At 49.8% G+C, this 18,501-nt stretch overlaps 1 protein-coding gene across 1 annotated transcript in view; it reads left to right on the top strand.

Annotated features, from left to right (window-relative positions):
• Positions 1-18,501, top strand: part of LOC139276388 (transmembrane protease serine 2-like) — a 125,643-nt gene that overhangs the window by 64,608 nt on the left and 42,534 nt on the right. Inside the window, exons 8-10 of the mRNA XM_070894313.1 lie at positions 6,259-6,433; positions 10,143-10,315; positions 16,230-16,325. Coding sequence (XP_070750414.1) covers positions 6,259-6,433; positions 10,143-10,315; positions 16,230-16,325 — 444 coding nt within the window. The remainder of the gene's footprint in view (positions 1-6,258; positions 6,434-10,142; positions 10,316-16,229; positions 16,326-18,501) is intronic.

Consider the following 18,501-nt stretch of genomic DNA (forward strand, 5'->3'; position numbering starts at 1 on the left):
ATTGCATACACAACAGGTTTTTTCAAAGTCCCAAAGGAAATCGGGCATAGTGGGGGCAGGACATAGACAGGAAGTCAGGCTGAAGGGCGGAATTTGGGTCGGGACTGGGACTCCGCTGCTGTCAATCAGCTGAACCCGTGGGTACTACCTTGCTGACCGATCGGGAAGTCGGCCAGCAAAAATTAAAACATGGCGGCCACGGCAGAGGGCCCTCCCCTTGAAGGTCCTCCACACTGCCGGCCGCACTCACTGGGGATAAGTTGAACCCACACAGAAATCTGTTGGGGCATTGCGAGGCGGCGAGCGACTTTGGGACCTAAATTTCAGTCGGTGGATTTTTAAGGTGAGGGAAAGCGGCAGTGTGCATTCTGATGATGCGCTTGCGATGGTCATTAGCATCGGGCCGTATTGGGTCCAGGCCAAAAAATCCCCAACCTGAATTTGGGTTGGGTCAGCCAGTTGACCCCAAAGCAGCGGTTAGGGGATTCCGACGCATGGCCGCCGCAAATGGACAGCAACGGGTCTTTCTGGGACCCTGAATTTCAGCCCCTTGCTCTGAACCCTCGGGATCTCCTCCTTCAATGCCTTCACTGCTCTGACACTGATTTACCATCAGGTAGCCGTTTCTAGTCCACTTTGGACAAATCCCATCTCAGCTCAGCAAAATTGTCTTTCCCCCAATTGAGAACTTTTATTCCCGATCTATCTTTGTCTTTTTCCTTAACTACCCTAAATCTAACTGAGTTATGATCACTAGCACCAAAATGCTCTCGCACTGATATCCCTTCCATCTGCCCCTCTTCATTGCCTAAAACTAAGTCCACAACTGCCCCCTGCCTTGTTGGGTTTGTTACATACTGGCTTAAAAAGTTCTCCTGAATGCATTTTAGGAATTCCACACCCTCTATACCTTTCACACTAATTTTATCCCAGTTAATATTAGGGTAGTTGAAATTGCCTACTATTTACTGCCCTATAGTTTTTGTACTGCTCAGAAATGTGCTCTTCTGCCTCCCTCTGACTGTTTGGGGGTCTATAGAACACGCCCAGCAGTGTAATCGCCCCTTTTTTTGTTCTTCAGTTCAACCCACACAGCCTCATTTGATGATCCATCTAATATACCATCCCTTCTCACAGCTGTAATTGTTTTGTTAATCAATACTGCCACCCCCCCCTTTATTACCCCCCTCTCTATCCCAACTGAAAACCCTGTAACCAGCAATGTTGAGCTGCCATACCTGCCCCTCTTTCTCAGTAATAGCTATAATATCGTACTCCCGTGTCTACCTGTGCTCTCAGCTCATCTGCCTTATTCCCTATACTCCTTGCACTGAAGTATATTCCGTTTAGCACTGCCAAACTCCCTTGTTGTCTATCTTCTAGCCCTTGTTTCCTCTGTCTTCCAAATACACTTTCTACTTTTCTGCATTCCAATTCCAACTTTGCTTCTCTCCCTTCTGAATCTATTCTCAGGTTCCCATCTCCTTGCCAAGTGAGTTTAAACCCTCCCCAACAGCACTAGCAAACCCCCCCCCTAACCTGCCGTGAGGATATTGATCCCGGTTCTGTTGAGGTGCAACCCATCCCCCAGAAATGGTCCCAATGCCTCAGGAATCTAACGCCCTCCCGCCTGCACCATCTCTCCTGCCACACATTTATCTGCTCTATCCTCCTATTTCTGTACTCACTAGCATGTGGCACTGGGAGTAATCCGGAGATTACTACCTTTGAGATCCTGCTTTTAGCTCCCTAAAATCTTCCTGCAGGATCTCATCCCTCTTTCTACATCACACTTTGATTTTTTTCTCCTCACAGATCCATTCAGTCTGCCCCCAGCTCGCTCTATTTATGACCACTGCTGCTCCTCTGGTCCCGCAGCATACTGTACTGTGTACAGTTCTGGTCGCCGTGTTATCAAAAGGATATAGAGGCACTGGAGAGGGTGCAGAGAAGGTTTACAAGGATGATACCAGAAATGCGAGGGTATACATATCAGGAAAGGATGAACAGGCTGGGTCTCTTTTCCATTGAAAAAAGGCTGAGGGGTGACCTAATAGAGGTCTTCAAATGATGAAAGGTTTTGATAGAGTGGCTACAGAGAGAATGTTTCCCCTTGGGGGGTGGGGGGGAAGAGCATAACTAGAGGCCATCAATATAAGATTCCAAGAAATCCAATGGGGAATTCAGAAGAAACTTTTTTACCCAGCGAGTGGTGAGAATGTGGAACTCGCTGCCACAGGGAGTGGTGGAATCGAATAGTATAAGGGGAGGCTAGACAAGCATACGAGGGAGATGGGAATAGAAGGTTTCGCTGATAGATTTAGATGAGGAAAGATGGGAGGAGGCTCGAGTGGAGCATAAACGCCGGCATGGACTGGTTGGGCCGGATGGCCCGTTTCTGTGCCGTATATACTGTGTAATCCTACATAATATACCAAGATTGAACATGTAGCTTTCAGTACGTCAACACTGAACTCCAATCTGCAATTTGTCCACACTGAATATCCAATACTCAATACAGTAACGTTCAACACACAAAACGTAGCACAACATAATAAGCACATAATAGTCAATGCACTAAACATACAATACTAAATACTACCACACTCAACATATAATATTCAACACCCAAACACTGCACAGTGCCCCACACCCAGACACTGCACAGTGCCCCACACCCAGGCACTGCACAGTGCCCCACACTCAGGCACTGCACAGTGCCCCACACTCAGACACTGCACAGTGTCCCACACTCAGACACTGCACAGTGCCCCACACTCAGACACTGCACAGTGCCCCACACTCAGACACTGTACAGTGCCCCACACACCGAAACTGCACAGTGCCGCCTGTGCCCCACACTCAGGCACTGCACAGTGCCCCACACCCAGACACTGCACAGTGCCCCACACCCAGACACTGCACAGTGCCCCACACTCAGACACTGCACAGTGCCCCACACTCAGGCACTGCACAGTGCCCCACACCCAGACACTGCACAGTGCCCCACACCCAGACACTGCACAGTGCCCCACACCCAGACACTGCACAGTGCCCCACACTCAGACACTGCACAGTGCCCCACACTCAGGCACTGCACAGTGCCCCACACCCAGACACTGCACAGTGCCCCACACCCAGACACTGCACAGTGCCCCACACTCAGACACTGCACAGTGCCCCACACTCAGACACTGCACAGTGCCCCACACTCAGACACTGTACAGTGCCCCACACACCGAAACTGCACAGTGCCGCCTGTGCCCCACACTCAGGCACTGCACAGTGCCCCACACCCAGACACTGCACAGTGCCCCACACCCAGACACTGCACAGTGCCCCACACTCAGGCACTGCACAGTGCCCCACACTCAGGCACTGCACAGTGCCCCACACCCAGACACTGCACAGTGCCCCACACTCAGGCACTGCACAGTGCCCCACACCCAGACACTGCACAGTGCCCCACACACCGACACTGTACAGTGTTCCACACACCGACACTGTACAGTGCCCCACACACTGACACTGTACACTTCTCCACGCACCGACACTGTACAGTGCCCCACACAAAGACACTGTACAGTGCTCCACACCGACACTATACAGTGCCCCACACTCAGACACTGTACAGTGCTCCACACACCGACACTGTACACTGCTCCATGCACCGACACTGTACAGTGCCCCACACAGACACTGTACAGTGCTCCACACCGACACTGTACAGTGCCCCAAACACCGACACTCTACAGTGCCCCACACACCGACACTGTACAGTGCTCCACACACCCGACTCTGTACAGTGCTACACGCCGACACTGTACAGTGCCCCACGCACTGACACTGTACAGCGCCCCACACACTGACACTGTACAGTGCCCCACACACTGACACTGTACAGCGCCCCACACACCGACACTGTACAGTGCTCCACACCGACACTGTACAGTGCCCCAAACACCGACACTCTACAGTGCCCCACACACCGACACTGTACAGTGCTCCACACACCCGACTCTGTACAGTGCTACACGCCGACACTGTACAGTGCCCCACGCACTGACACTGTACAGTGCCCCACACCCAGACACTGCACAGTGCCCCACACTCAGGCACTGCACAGTGCCCCACACTCAGGCACTGCACAGTGCCCCACACCCAGACACTGCACAGTGCCCCACACTCAGGCACTGCACAGTGCCCCACACCCAGACACTGCACAGTGCCCCACACACCGACACTGTACAGTGTTCCACACACCGACACTGTACAGTGCCCCACACACTGACACTGTACACTTCTCCACGCACCGACACTGTACAGTGCCCCACACAGACACTGTACAGTGCTCCACACCGACACTATACAGTGCCCCACACTCAGACACTGTACAGTGCTCCACACACCGACACTGTACACTGCTCCATGCACCGACACTGTACAGTGCCCCACACAGACACTGTACAGTGCTCCACACCGACACTGTACAGTGCCCCAAACACCGACACTCTACAGTGCCCCACACACCGACACTGTACAGTGCTCCACACACCCGACTCTGTACAGTGCTACACGCCGACACTGTACAGTGCCCCACGCACTGACACTGTACAGCGCCCCACACACTGACACTGTACAGTGCCCCACACACTGACACTGTACAGCGCCCCACACACCGACACTGTACAGTGCCCCACACTCAGACACTGTACAGTGCCCCACACACTGACACTGTACAGCGCCCCACACACTGACACTGTACAGTGCCCCACACACCGACACTCTACAGTGCTCCACACACCGACACTGTACACTGCTCCACGCATCGAAACTGTACAGTGCCCCACAGACACTGTACAGTGCTCCACACTGACACTGTACAGTGCCCCACACTCAGACATTGTACAGTGCCCCACACACTGACACTGTACAGTGCTCCACACACCCAACTCTGTACAGTGCCCCAAACACCGACACTCTACAGCGCCCCACACACCGACACTGTACAGTGCTCCACACACCCGACTCTGTACAGTGCCCCACACACTGACACTGTACAGCACCCCACACACCGACACTGTACAGTGCCCCACACACTGACACTGTACAGTGCCCCACACACTGACACTGTACAGTGCTCCACACACCGACATTGTACAGCGCCCCACACACCGACACTGTACAGTGCCCCACACACCCAACTCTGTACAGTGCCCCACACACCGACACTCTACAGTGCTCCACACACCGACACTGTACACTGCTCCATGCATCGAAACTGTACAGTGCCCCACACAGACACTGTACAGTGCTCCACACTGACACTGTACAGTGCCCCACACTCAGACATTGTACAGTGCCCCACACACCGACACTGTACAGTGCTCCACACACCCAACTCTGTACAGTGCCCCACACACCGACACTCTACAGCGCCCCACACACCGACACTGTACAGTGCTCCACACACCCGACTCTGTACAGTGCCCCACACACTGACACTGTACAGCACCCCACACACCGACACTGTACAGTGCCCCACACACTGACACTGTACAGTGCCCCACACACTGACACTGTACAGTGCTCCACACACCGACATTGTACAGCGCCCCACACGCCGACACTGTACAGTGCCCCACACACTGACACTGTACAGTGCCCCACACACCGACATTGTACAGCGCCCCACACACCGACACTGTACAGTGCCCCACACACCGACATTGTACAGCGCCCCACACACCGACACTGTACAGTGCCCCACACACCGACATTGTACAGCGCTCCACACACCGACACTGTACAGTGCCCCACACACCGACAGTTTACAGTTCTCCACACACCGACACTGTACAGTGCCCCACACACTGACACTGTACAGTGCTCCACACACTGACACTGTACAGTGCTCCACACACCCGACTCTGTACAGTGCTCCACACCGACACTGTACAGTGCCTCACGCACCGACACTGTGCAGTGCTCCACACACCGACACTGTACAGTGCCCCACGCATCGACACTGTACAGTGCTCCACACACTGACACTGTACAGTGCTCCACACACCCGACTCTGTACAGTCTCCACACCGACACTGTACAGTGCCCCACGCACCGACACTGTACAGTGTTCCACACACAGACACTGTACAATGCCCTGTACAGTCATCGACAAACCGACTCTTTGCAAAGACTTTTTTTCAGCCATTAACTAAATTCAGCCTTCTTGCTCCTCAATATGTGCTACCATAGAGTGCGGAGTCCACAAGGAAATTCAAAATCATTCTGAACGAATAGTTGGTGGAGATCCAGTGATTGAAGGCGAATTCCCTTGGCAGGTCAGCCTCCACTTGAAAAAATATCATGTGTGTGGTGGCACCATTATCACACCCCATTGGATAGTTACAGCAGCCCACTGTGGAGAAAGGCTAGTTGATTTTTCTCTTTTAAATGTTCACGTTCCTGAAATATCTATAGTAAATAAGCTACATAAAATGTGCTGCTTTTTTGTGTGTCTTTCTGTTATCTATGGATCTTTGAAACAATTGCTGAGTGTTCCTTTTGAGCAATTTCATTGGTTAATGTAATCCAGCTACCATCCCAACTGCATAGGGCGCTCTCTAGCAATCTGATAGGCCACTGGTAACCAAGTAACGCTTCCAATTATTAGTGTTAGTTGTCTAATAGCAATCATCTGACCGCTTCCAAATTCTCATGTCACTTTCTAGCAATCTCATAATAATCATGTGAGCACTTCAAACACTATTTATTACTTTCTAGCCGTTTCATTGGTCAATAGTATTGCATGGCCATTCCCCGAGGTTTGCTCTTAATAGTGACATTTTATTTGAGCTCTGTCATTGTTCCATGTTATCCATGCAATTGAAAAATCTTGTGTACCATTGGTTCATGATAACTGCGGCACAATGATGTGTGGTAACCATTTCCATGGTAACACCACTTAGTGGTTTCCAGTGCTGTATTCTTTCCGAACCTCATCTGTGATTGTTAATGGTAGTCACCTCATGTTGGTCTCGGGTAACCTTGTGACTGTACCAAGGAATGGCATTACTTTGACAAATGACAAAGAAAGAAAGAAAGGCTTGTGTTCAAGTGCCACTCCAGAGACTTGAGCACATAATCTAGGCCGACAATCCGAGTGCAGTGTTGAGGGAGCGCTGCACTGCCGGAGGCGCCATCTTTCGGATGAGATGTTACATTGAGGTCCCGTCTGCCCTCTCAGGTGGGCGTAGATGTCAAGACACTGTGAAGAAAAGCAGGGGAGTTCTCCCCCGTGTCCTGGCCAACAGTTATCCCTCAATCAACACTTTGGTGAGGTCACACCTGGAGTATTGAGTACAGTTTTGGTCTCCTAACTTGAGGAAGGACATTCTTGCTATTGAGGGAGTGCAGCGAAGGTTCACCAGACTGATTCCCGGGATGGCGGGACTGACCTATCAAGAAAGACTGGATCAACTGGGCTTGTATTCACTGGAGTTCAGAAGAATGAGAGGGGACCTCATAGAAACGTTTAAAATTCTGACGGGGTTAGACAGGTTAGATGCAGGAAGAATGTTCCCAATGTTGGGGAAGTCCAGAACCAGGGGACACAGTCTAAGGATAAGGGGGAAGCCATTTAGGACCGAGATGAGGAGGAATTTCTTCACCCAGAGAGTGGTGAACCTGTGGAATTCTCTACCACAGAAAGTTGTTGAGGCCAGTTCACTAAATATATTCAAAAAGGAGTTAGATGTCGTCCTTACTACTAGGGGGAAATCAAGGGGTATGGTGAGAAAGCAGGAATGGGGTACTGAAGTTGCATGTTCAGCCATGAACTCATTGAATGGCGGTGCAGGCTAGAAGGGCCGAATGGCCTACTCCTGCACCTATTTTCTATGTTTCTATGTTTCTAAATTAAATGATCTCGTCATTATCACATTGTTGTTTGTGGGAACTTGCTGTGCACAAATTGGCTGTGGCATTTCCTACATTACAACAATGACTACACTTCAAAATACTTCATTGGCTGTAAAGAGCCTTGGGAAGTCCTGAGATCATGAAAGGCGCTATATAAATGCAAGTTTAAAAAAATCTATTCTCTTTACAGATTCTGATTGACTTTCTGAGTGTTTCCAGCACTTTCTGGTTTTGACGACAATTTGACTCACTGACAATGTCCCTATTTTCTATGTATGTGGCAGAACTTCATTTCCCTGAGCAGTGATTGGCATGTATGTGACAGTATATCGCTACCAAAATGCACATTGCATGCTACAAGTATAATACCAGAGACCTGTACTTGTACTATTGAAGATAAGAAAAGGAAAATACTGCAGATGCTGGAAATCTCAAACGAAAACAGAAAACGGTGGAGAGACTTAGCTGGTTAGGCAGCGCTTGTTGAGAAAACCTCTGTCGTCAAACTGCAGTACAGGGACGACGCACATTCTGAGTCTGAACTCCAAGTCATAGTCAACCGAGGCGTACGAAAGCATGGGCCTTACACTAAACATCCGTTAGACAAAGGTCGTCCAGCAGCCTGACCCTGCCACACAGCACTAACCCCCAGTCATCAAGATCCACAGCGCGGCTCTGGACAATGTGGACCACTTTCCATACCTCGGGAGCCAGTTATCAACAAGGACAGACATCGATGACAAGATTCAACACCGCCTCAACCTGTGGCACCCTGAGGAAAAGAATGCTCGAAGAGCAGGCCCTCAAATCTGGCACCAAGCTCATGGTCTACAGGGCTGTAGTAATACCCGCCCTCCTGTATGGCTCAGAGACATGGACCATATACAGTAGACATCTCAAGTCGCTGGAGAAATACCACCAACGATGTCTCCGCAAGATCCTGCAGATCCCCCGGGAGGACAGATACACCAACGTTAGCGTCCTCGACCAGGCCAACATCCCCAGCATCGAAGCACTGACCACACTCGACCAGCTCTGTTGGGCAGGCCGCATTGTTCGCATGCCCGACACAAGACTCCCAAAGCAAGCGCTCTACTCGGAATTCCTACATGGCAGGCAAGCCCCAGGTGGGCAGAGGAAATGTTTCAAGGACACCCTCAAAGCCTCCCTGATAAAGTGCAACATCCCCACTGACACCTGGGAGTCCCTGGCCAAAGACTGCTCTAAGTGGAGGGCGCTGAGCACCTCGAGTCTTGTCACCGAGAACATGCAGAAACCAAGCGCATGCAGCGGAAGGAGCGTGCGGCAAACCAGTCCCACCCTCCCCTTTCCTCAACCACTGTCTGTCCCACCTGTGACAGAGACTGTAATTCCTGTATTGGACTGTACAGTCACCTTAGAACTTATTTTTAGAGTGGAAGCAAGTCTTCCTCGATTTCGAGGGACTGCCTATGATGATGATGTTGAGAAAACACATGACTGTAGACGTTTCAGGTGTAAAACCTTTCCTTGGAAATGAAAGATATTACAGATGAACAGCTTTCAGTGTTGAGGCTAGGTTTCACATCAGCAGGCCAGTTACTGAGAACCCTGTATTCATCCAAATCTGGCCCTTGCGTATCCACAACCTCCTTCACCCCACCATTGGCGGTCGTGCCTTCAGCTGTCTAGGCCCCAAACTCTGGAATTCCCTAACCTAAACATCACCGTCTCTCCTTCCTTAAGATGCTCCTTAAAATCTACCTTTACTGCTAAGCTTTTGGTCACCTGTCCTAATGACTCCTTCTTTGGCCCAGTGTCAATTTTTCTGATTCATTTCCTATGAGCAATAGAGCTCCACCTAGTGGATTACTGATGTAATGCAACTACTCATGTATTAATAATAAAAGGTCATGTGGCAAGGTCACATGATGACAGTTTCTGTTAAGGAGCCATCTTGTAGTGTGTGCTGTTGGTGGTCTCTGTAAAGATACCACACTATGAAGCACCTTAGGGTGTTTTACTATGTTAAAGGCGATGTTGGGTGAGATGAAGATGGGTGGGAGGAGGCTTGTGTCGAGCATAAACACTGGCATCGACCAGAGGCAACGAAAGGCCTGTTTCAGAGCTGTAAATGTTATTCAATATAGATGCAATCTGTTGCTGTCAAATACTTTGAGTGGAATTTACATGATTTAGAGGAGGATATACCTAGAAATCTTTTTTTCCTCTTTTTGCAGGTATCCCACGACTCACTACTGGCAGGTGTATGGTGGCATCCTACGGCAAGCAGAAACACAATTTCTACCTCCTCACTTGGTGGAAAAATTTATCAGACATAAAATGTTTGACCCAGTGAACAAAGATTATGACATAGCACTAATGAAGCTAAAGACCCCGTTCAGGTTTTCAGGTAACTCCCACTTTATCCAATGAAGGTGCTTGGCACATTGCCCCTCTGCAGTCCTTGGGTTTCCACCTCTAGTTGCTTGTATTCTCAGAGGTTTCATCACATGACTGCCCACAATTGTCCCGCCCAATCAAAAATACTTCTTTCCACATCTTTGGGCTCAACTGGCCGGCCCGACATAGATTCGGCCCGGGACGTCTTGCAGTGGTGTGGACGACTGCTGGCTCTCATGGTGTTGTGGGGTATGGGGCTGTAGTGACGCGCTAAATTAGCGCACTGCTGCTGCTCCGCCCCGGACCCATTTTCAGCGTGAGAAAGTCGGACCTTGAGCTGACGGTGCCCCCGCCAGCTTTATGGCCCAGTGCAGAGTGGCAGAGATCTCGGAGCCATGGGAGCGGAGAGAGACAAGAAGGTGAGATCGAAACCTGAGGATGTTCAACACAGAATCTGCACTCAAGGGAAGAGAGAGTGAGAGAGGGAGAGGGCAGGGAAAGTGAGAGGGTGAGAGAGAGAGGGGAGGGAGGGAGAGAGAGGGAGGGAGGGAGAGAGGAAGGGAGGGAGAGAGGGAGGGAGGGAGAGAGGGAGGGAGGGAGAGAGGGAGGGAGGGAGGGAGAGACAGAGAGAGGGAGGGAGAGAGGGAGATAGGAAGGGAGAGAGGGAGAGAGAGAGAGGGAGGGATAGAGGGAGAGGGGGAGAGAGAGACTGGGAGAGGGGGAGAGAGGGAGACTGGGAGAGAGAGGGAGAGGGAGGGAGAGAGGGAGAGAGAGAGAGGGAGAGAGAGAGAGGGCGAGAGAGAGAGAGAGAGAGAGGGGGGGTGGGAGAGTGATGGAGAGAGAGGGGGGGGGTGGGAGAGGGATGGAGAGAGAGGGAGAGAGGGAGGGAGAGAGAGGGAGAGAGAAAGAGAGGGAGGGAAAGAGAGGGAGAGGAAGAGGGAGCGGGAGAGGGACAGAGGGAAAGAGAGAGAGGTGAGGAAAGGGAATGAGGATCAGAATGAAAACATGTGATTGGGAGAGAGAGAAATAGATCAATAGGAATAGAGAAAGAGAAAAGGGGGGAAAAAAACTAGAGCGAGAGAGAGCAATCGAGATGCCGAGATTCACAGAGAGAAAACTGAAATCTCAATCCAGGGGCTCAGACTGAAACGTTGCCCCAGCTCAGCATTCCTCCGGGTAACAAATGGGAATCTATTCCACCTCCGCCACCTCCAGGCTAGATCCAAGGTCATCCCATCCTCTGTCATCGAATTACAGTACACAGACGACGTTTGCATCTGCACACACTCGGAGGCCAACATCAACACCTTTACTGAGGCGCACGAAAGCATGGGCCTTTCACTAAACATCCGTAAGACAAAGGTCCTCCACCAACCTGACCCCACCACACAGCACTGCCCCCCAGTCATCAAAATCCACAGCGCGGCCTTGGACAACATGGACCATTTTCCATACTTTGTTTGTCTACTGTCAGCAAGGGCAGACATCGATGACGACGTCCAACACCGCCTTCAGTGCGCCATCGCAGCCATCGGTCGCCTGAGGCAGAGAGTTTCTGAAGACTAGGAACTCAAATCTGGCACCAAGCTTATGGTCTTCAGGGCAGTGGTGATACCTGCCCTCTGAAATAGTTCAGAGATGCGGACGACTTCCAGCAGACACCTCAAACACTGGAGAAGTACCACCAGTGCTGCCATCGCAAGATCCTGCAAATCCATTGGGAGTTTTCTCGCTCAGGCCAACATCCCCAGCATCGAAGCACTGACCACACTCGATCAGCCCCGCTGGGCAGGCCACATCATCTGCATACCTGACACGAGACTCCCAAAGCAAGGGCTTTTCTCGGAGCCTCGACACGGTAAGCGAGCCCCAGGTGGGCAGAGGAAACGTTTCAAGGACACCCTCAAAGCCCCCTGATAAAATGCAACATCCCCACCGACACCTGGGAGTCCGTGGCCAAAGACCGCCCTCAGTGGAGGAAGAGCATCCGGGAGGGCGCTGAGCACCTCGAGTCTCATCGCCGAGAACATGCAGAAACCAAGCGCAGGCAGCGGAAGGAGCGTGCGGCAAACCAGGCTCCCCACCCTTCTCTTCAACCACTGTGTGTCCCACCTGTGACAGAGACTGTAATTCCCGTACTGGACTGTTCAGTCACCTGAGAACTCACTTTTAGCGTGGAAGCAAGTCTTCCTTCACTTCGAGGGAAAGCCTACGATGATTTTACACGTGCCTAACCTGCGACTTCACCTCAGTGTCTCCCTTGTGGCTGCCTCAATGGTCTGGAAAGGCTGCTGTGTTCCCTGTGTGGAAGCTCCAGATGTCCTTCTTGGAGGCCCTTGAGCAGCTTTGGGCTTGGAAGGGCCGGCTGGAGATTGGTCAACACCCTCCTGGGAGGGTTCAGTCTGACTAGGCTCGGGCGAGGCCATGTGTGGAAACACTGGCGGAGTGACAGGTCTGGGGCCAGGAATGCTGTGAGCCGGAGGGAGCCGTATCCTGGCCTGAGAGCCTGAGTAACTCACCGGGGGGTGGCACAATACCACCACCACCAACCTGAGGGAGCTCAGGTCAGTGCTGTGGCCCCACACCAGAAGGTCCCCCGTGGCCAGTGGTGGACCCAGCTGCGAAAGCAACGCTGAGGTCTCAGGGGACATCCAGCTGAGACTGCATGCGAGCAGCCACAGTCTGAAAGCCACCAGATATGACAGCACTTAGACACTCCATCGACTCCTGCAGAGCCACGACCATCCTCGCCAAAGCAGCACCGATACGCTCGTTCCCTCGCGCCTGTGCTGCAATGGCAGCTGCCACATCGCCCTAAGGGCAAACTTTCAGGTTTGAAGGGCTAATAAGACTGGAATACTTTTTTGTGATTAAAAAGCTGAATTTGGATCCAAAGGCCGTGCAACTTTGCGGCGCTAATGGGGAAAAAAGGCCTTAACACTACCAGTTTTCTGACTGCACTGAATTTCGGCCCCATGATGTCATGGAGATACGGAAACCTGGCTCAAAAAGGGCAGGATTGGGTACTAAATATCCTTGGATAAAAGTGGGCCGAAATTCTCCCCTTTTTGTGGCCCGTTAGTGTCACCGAGAGGCGCTAATGCCGTTTCGCCCGGAGGCGGACAGCGGTTGCGCCTGGGGCAAAATTGCTCCCAAGATTTTGGGGGTGATGTGAAGTTAGCGCTAGGCCAGCGCACACCCAGCTGGGCGCTGACATCTGCCTGGGGCTCCCCTTAAAGGGGAGGTTGTCTGTGCCCTGGGCCGCCATTTCTTTTTGTCGGCCGACTATTCCACGGACTTGTCTGGACCGGGCTGCCTTCATGCAGTCCGCCACTCCTCTTTGGATGCCGGGCCACTGGCCCTGTCAAGATTGTCCCTGGTGGCCCAGTGTTGGCCATAAAGGGCCTGCAGAGTGCACAGTGGCCCTCCCCTTTAACTGAAGGGAAGGGGCATTGTAGCTTTTTTTCCAGAAGGTAGTTGAGCTGAAAGGGCTAAAAACTGCCTATTTATAAATTCTTTTCTTTATTTTAGAAGGCAGTTTCCCTTTAAGGGACCGCACTGCTCTCTAAAATAACAGCCTTGCTTTAAGAGAAGGCTGTTCTTGCTGCAATGATGGTAGGGCCATGCTATATTGGACCACCTGCTGAGAATACCGCCACAAAAAGCAAGTGCAAGGGCCGGGAAATTGATGATTGTGTTTGTTGGAGGTCAATTATCTCAGTCCCAGGACATCACGGCAGGAGTTCGTCAGGGCAGTGTCCTAGCCCCAACCACCTTTAGCTGATTCATCAAAGACCTTCCCTCCATCATAAGGCCAGAAGTGGGGAAGTTCGCTGATCATTGCACAGTGTTCAGTTCCATTCACAACTCCTCAGATAATGAAGCAGCCCATGCCCGCATGCAGCAAGTCCTGGACGACATCCAGGCTTGGACTGATAAGTGGCAAGTGACATTCGTGCCACACAAGTGCCAGGCAATGATCATCTCCAACATGAGAGAGTCTAACCACCGTACCTTGACATTCAATGGAAATGACCATTGCCAACATCCTGGGGCAACCATTGACCAGAAACACACCTGTACCAGCCATATAAATATTGTACTGCTAGAGTGGGTCAGAAGCTTTGTATTCTGTTGTGAATGGCTCACCTACTGACTCCCCAAAGACTCTCCACCACCAACAAGGCACAAGTCAGGAGTGTGATGGAAGACTCCATTTATCTGGATGGGTGCAACTCCAACAGTGAGCTCCATCACCTAGAAGGACAAGGTCAACAGGTGAATGGGAACACCTCCAAGTTCCCATCTAACTTACAAAAGCGATTTTGATGAATAAGTTATGTTACACCAATTAGTTTATGTAAGGGGGTAGAATATGGTAAGGGGATAAAGATGTCACCAAAGTGGAAGTAGACAGACAGATGGTCACTAAAGTGGATACTGAAGGTAGTGAATTGATCGGACACATAAAATGGTCCAGGTTAAAGGGTTTATCAGTATTGGGAGGTTGTGAGGAGTCGTAAGTTCCTCCACTTCATGATAGGGATTGTAATATATCGCCTATTGACAGATTGTATGTAAAACTCACTTATAAATGGATTTTAAAATGGAGGGAAGCTAAGAAGCAAAGCTTGATGGTAAATGAACCATCCTAAGTAACTTCAGACAGAATAATAGAAAATGGAAACTTACATATTCAGTACATTTACAGGACCAACACCTACCAAGGACAGTAGGGAGTAAGCTGTCTGAAACATAGACTGTAGCAGCTGCATTCATGGGAACGAGATAGTTTTGGCTGGAGCTCTTGGGAATTGGCTGATAAGAAACCAGGTGCACAGCAAACCCCGGGAAACAAGGTTAACCAACACATCATAAGGAACTGAGACAAAGTTGACACTGTAGGACAACACATTCTAGCAGGTTAACATGTGATGGGAGATGGACAGGTTGGGAAACCACTCAGCAGCCAGTCTGATAAGGGTCTACGAATCAATGAAGCTCCGCTGATTAGCTGTCGGCCAACCGGTGGTCGTAGAAGTTTTGTAGGAGGGTTGCACATCTCAAAAAATCGTATAACTGTGCATGTAGAACTCTTGTAATTTGAAGGGTTCATCGGAACTCTTCCCCTGCATATACTTGAATAAAGATTGGTTGAACCGAGATTTCGTCTGAGTGATTCTGTGGTCGCTATGCGGGCGGGTGTCGATCCCTTATTTCAGGGGATCGGCCTTGAAGAAGAGAAGTCTTCTTTTTACCCCAACAGTTTACCTGAAACTTTCACACACCCTCCTGACATGAAAATATATATCAATATTTCTTCATCGGAGCTGGTTCAAAATCCTGAATCCTTCTGCCTAACAGCACAGTGGGAGCACATGGGATTGCAGCGGTCCACAAAGAATGCCCACTGCCACCTTCCTAAGGGCAACTGGGGATGGGCAATAAATGCCGGCCTTGCCAGCGGCGCCCACATCCCAAGAATGAATTCAAAACATTTCCTGAATGTACGAGTGTTAAAGGCCTCATGGTGCTAATCAAAAAGAGCTGGGAGTTTCCTGGTGTCTGGGTCAACACTTCTCCTCGGCCAATACCGCCAAGAACTGATTGACTTGTCATTTGGCTCATTGCTGTACCTGGCAGCCTGCTGCGTGTAATATAGCTGCTATGTTTGCCTAACAACATTACAGGAATCATTCCACTTCCATGTAGTTCACACCTCGAGCATTGCTGAGAAAGATGATAGGGCACTGTATAACAGCCAGGCTTCCGTGCTCTTTATTAACATAGCACCAATAAACCACCAAAACTGAGAAACTTGTCGGAGGGAGCTAAATAAAACGGTGTTGGTAGCCTGTTTATAAATTGGTTTTGAAACACTTCCAATGGCAGATGACAGCTCCATTATTTTGTTCTGACATTAGAGATAATGCGCCCAGCCTGTTTGCCAAACTATGGACAAAGGTTTCCGTCAAATTCCAATGGCTGGATTTCTGGCTGGGGAGACTTGAAGGAAGGAGGTAAGAGATCCTTTTAACTTCATTTTAATGGGAATTCCCTTCTATTTGTTCACATAGGATTGATCCCCTTCTATTTAGTCGGCCAGCCTGATCACCTCTGCAGCGGAGCGGGTAAATGTGTGGCCTGTTTACAGTATGTGTGCCTGCCGCTGGGCATCAGGAAGTAGCAGGACCTCTAATCTGAAGCTTGCCCTCCTCTTTGCTGGGAGGTAGTGTAGACTTGGCTTCGTGCCTCTCTGTTTAACGCGCCCGGTCGGTCAGACCTTATTGTCCCGTTACCGCTCCCCAGGCGCTAATTGGAGGCGCAAAGCAGCTGCATTTCTCCCACCATGAATGTTCCCCTCTGGAGGTTGTGTTAACTCTACAGTATAGAAACAGGTCATTTGAACCAACTGCTCTATGCCGGTGTTTATGCTCCACACAAGCCCCTCCCACCCCACTTCACCTGTCAGCATATTCCTTTCTCTTTCATGTGTTTATCGAGCTTCCCCTTAACTCCATCTCTGCTTTTAGCCTCAACTACTCCTTACGGTAGTGAGTTCCACATTCTTACAAAGTTCCCGCTAATTTTTTTTGGGTGCATAGCCCCTTAAACAGGCTGTGTGGTCCATTCAAAGTTCTGCGCATGCGCGGTTTTGCCATTCAAAAGCCGGTGAATGGCCCGCGCGGGACCTCCAGACTGCTGGGTGGCTGAACAGTTTAACGTAAACGTTGTTGCTCACTCTTTGGGGAAACAAGTTTCTCCTGAATTCACTATTGGATTTATTAGTGACTATCTTTCAAAAGGGAATTGGATAAGAAGGAAAAACATTTGCAGAGCTGCAGAAAAAGGGCGGGGCAGTGGGACTAGCTGAGGTGCTGTTTCAGAGAGCTAGCACGGGCTCGATGGGCTGAATGGCCTCCTTCTGTGCTGCAACCGTTCTATGACTCTATGATCTTATATTCTAGTTCTGGGTTCCCCACCATGGAAACTGTTTCTCTACATCTACTCCATCCAGCTCTTCCATAAGTTTAAAGCCCTCTATCAGGTCACCCCTCAGCTTTCTCTTTTCTGGAGAAAGGAGTCCCAACCTGTGCAGTCTTTCCTAACAAGTATATCCTCTCTGTTGTGGTATCATCCTTTGTGCCTTCTCCAGTGCCTCTGTATCCTTTTTATATGGAGCCCAGCACGGTGCAGATTATTCCAAGCCTGGCCTAACCAAGGTTCTATACGAGTTTAATATTCATCTTTGCTTTGCAATTCTATCCTCTAAGAATGAACCCCAGTGCTTGGTCAGCTTTTTTTATGGCCTTACTAACCTGCCTCGTTATTTTTAGTGATTTGTGTATCCATACCCAGAGATCCCTTTGCTCTTCGACGCCATTTAGCCTCTTATTATCCAATCGGTATGTAGCCTCCTTATTCGTCCTACCAAAATGCACAACCTCACAGTTAAAGCGTCAATTTTTTTTTTAGTTAAAAAAATTAATTCATTCTGGATTTCTGGTTGATGAACTTCAGCTTTGAAAAATAAAAACTATGGCAGTATTTATTTATGTATTTAAATAAGGTTTACAACCCTTTTCACAGGGCAATTTCAGTGCAAGACCTCTATTCCTACTCCCAAGTAGCTAATTGGATTTGGAAACAAAATAAATGCTGTACATTTTCTGGTTGGCAAACAGTGACTAATGGGGTGCCGCAGGGATCGGTGCTGGGTCCTCAACTATTTACAATCTATATTAATGACTTGGATGAGGGGACCGAGTGTAATGTGGCCAAGTTTACTGATGATATAAAGATGGGTGGGAAAGTAAATTGTGAGGAGGACACAAAAAATCTGCAAAGGGATATAGACAGGCTAAGTGAGTGGGCAAAAATTTTGGCAGATGGAGTATAATGTGGGAAAATGTGAGGTGATCCACTTTGGCAGAAAAAATAGAAAAGCAAATTATAATTTAAATGGAGAAAAATTGCAAAGTGCTGCAGTACAGAGGGACTTGGGGGTCCTTGTGCATGAAACACAAAAAGTTACTATGCAGGTACAGCAAGTAATCAGGCAGGCAAATGGAATGTTGGCCTTTATTGCAAGGAGGATAGAGTATAAAAGCAGAGAAGTCCTGCTACAACTGTACAGGGTATTGGTGAGGCCACAACTAGAGTACTGCATACAGTTTTGGTCTCCGTATTTAAGGA

This window comes from Pristiophorus japonicus, chromosome 11 (genome assembly GCF_044704955.1).
Source record: "Pristiophorus japonicus isolate sPriJap1 chromosome 11, sPriJap1.hap1, whole genome shotgun sequence".
NCBI classification, from domain to species: domain Eukaryota; kingdom Metazoa; phylum Chordata; class Chondrichthyes; family Pristiophoridae; genus Pristiophorus; species Pristiophorus japonicus.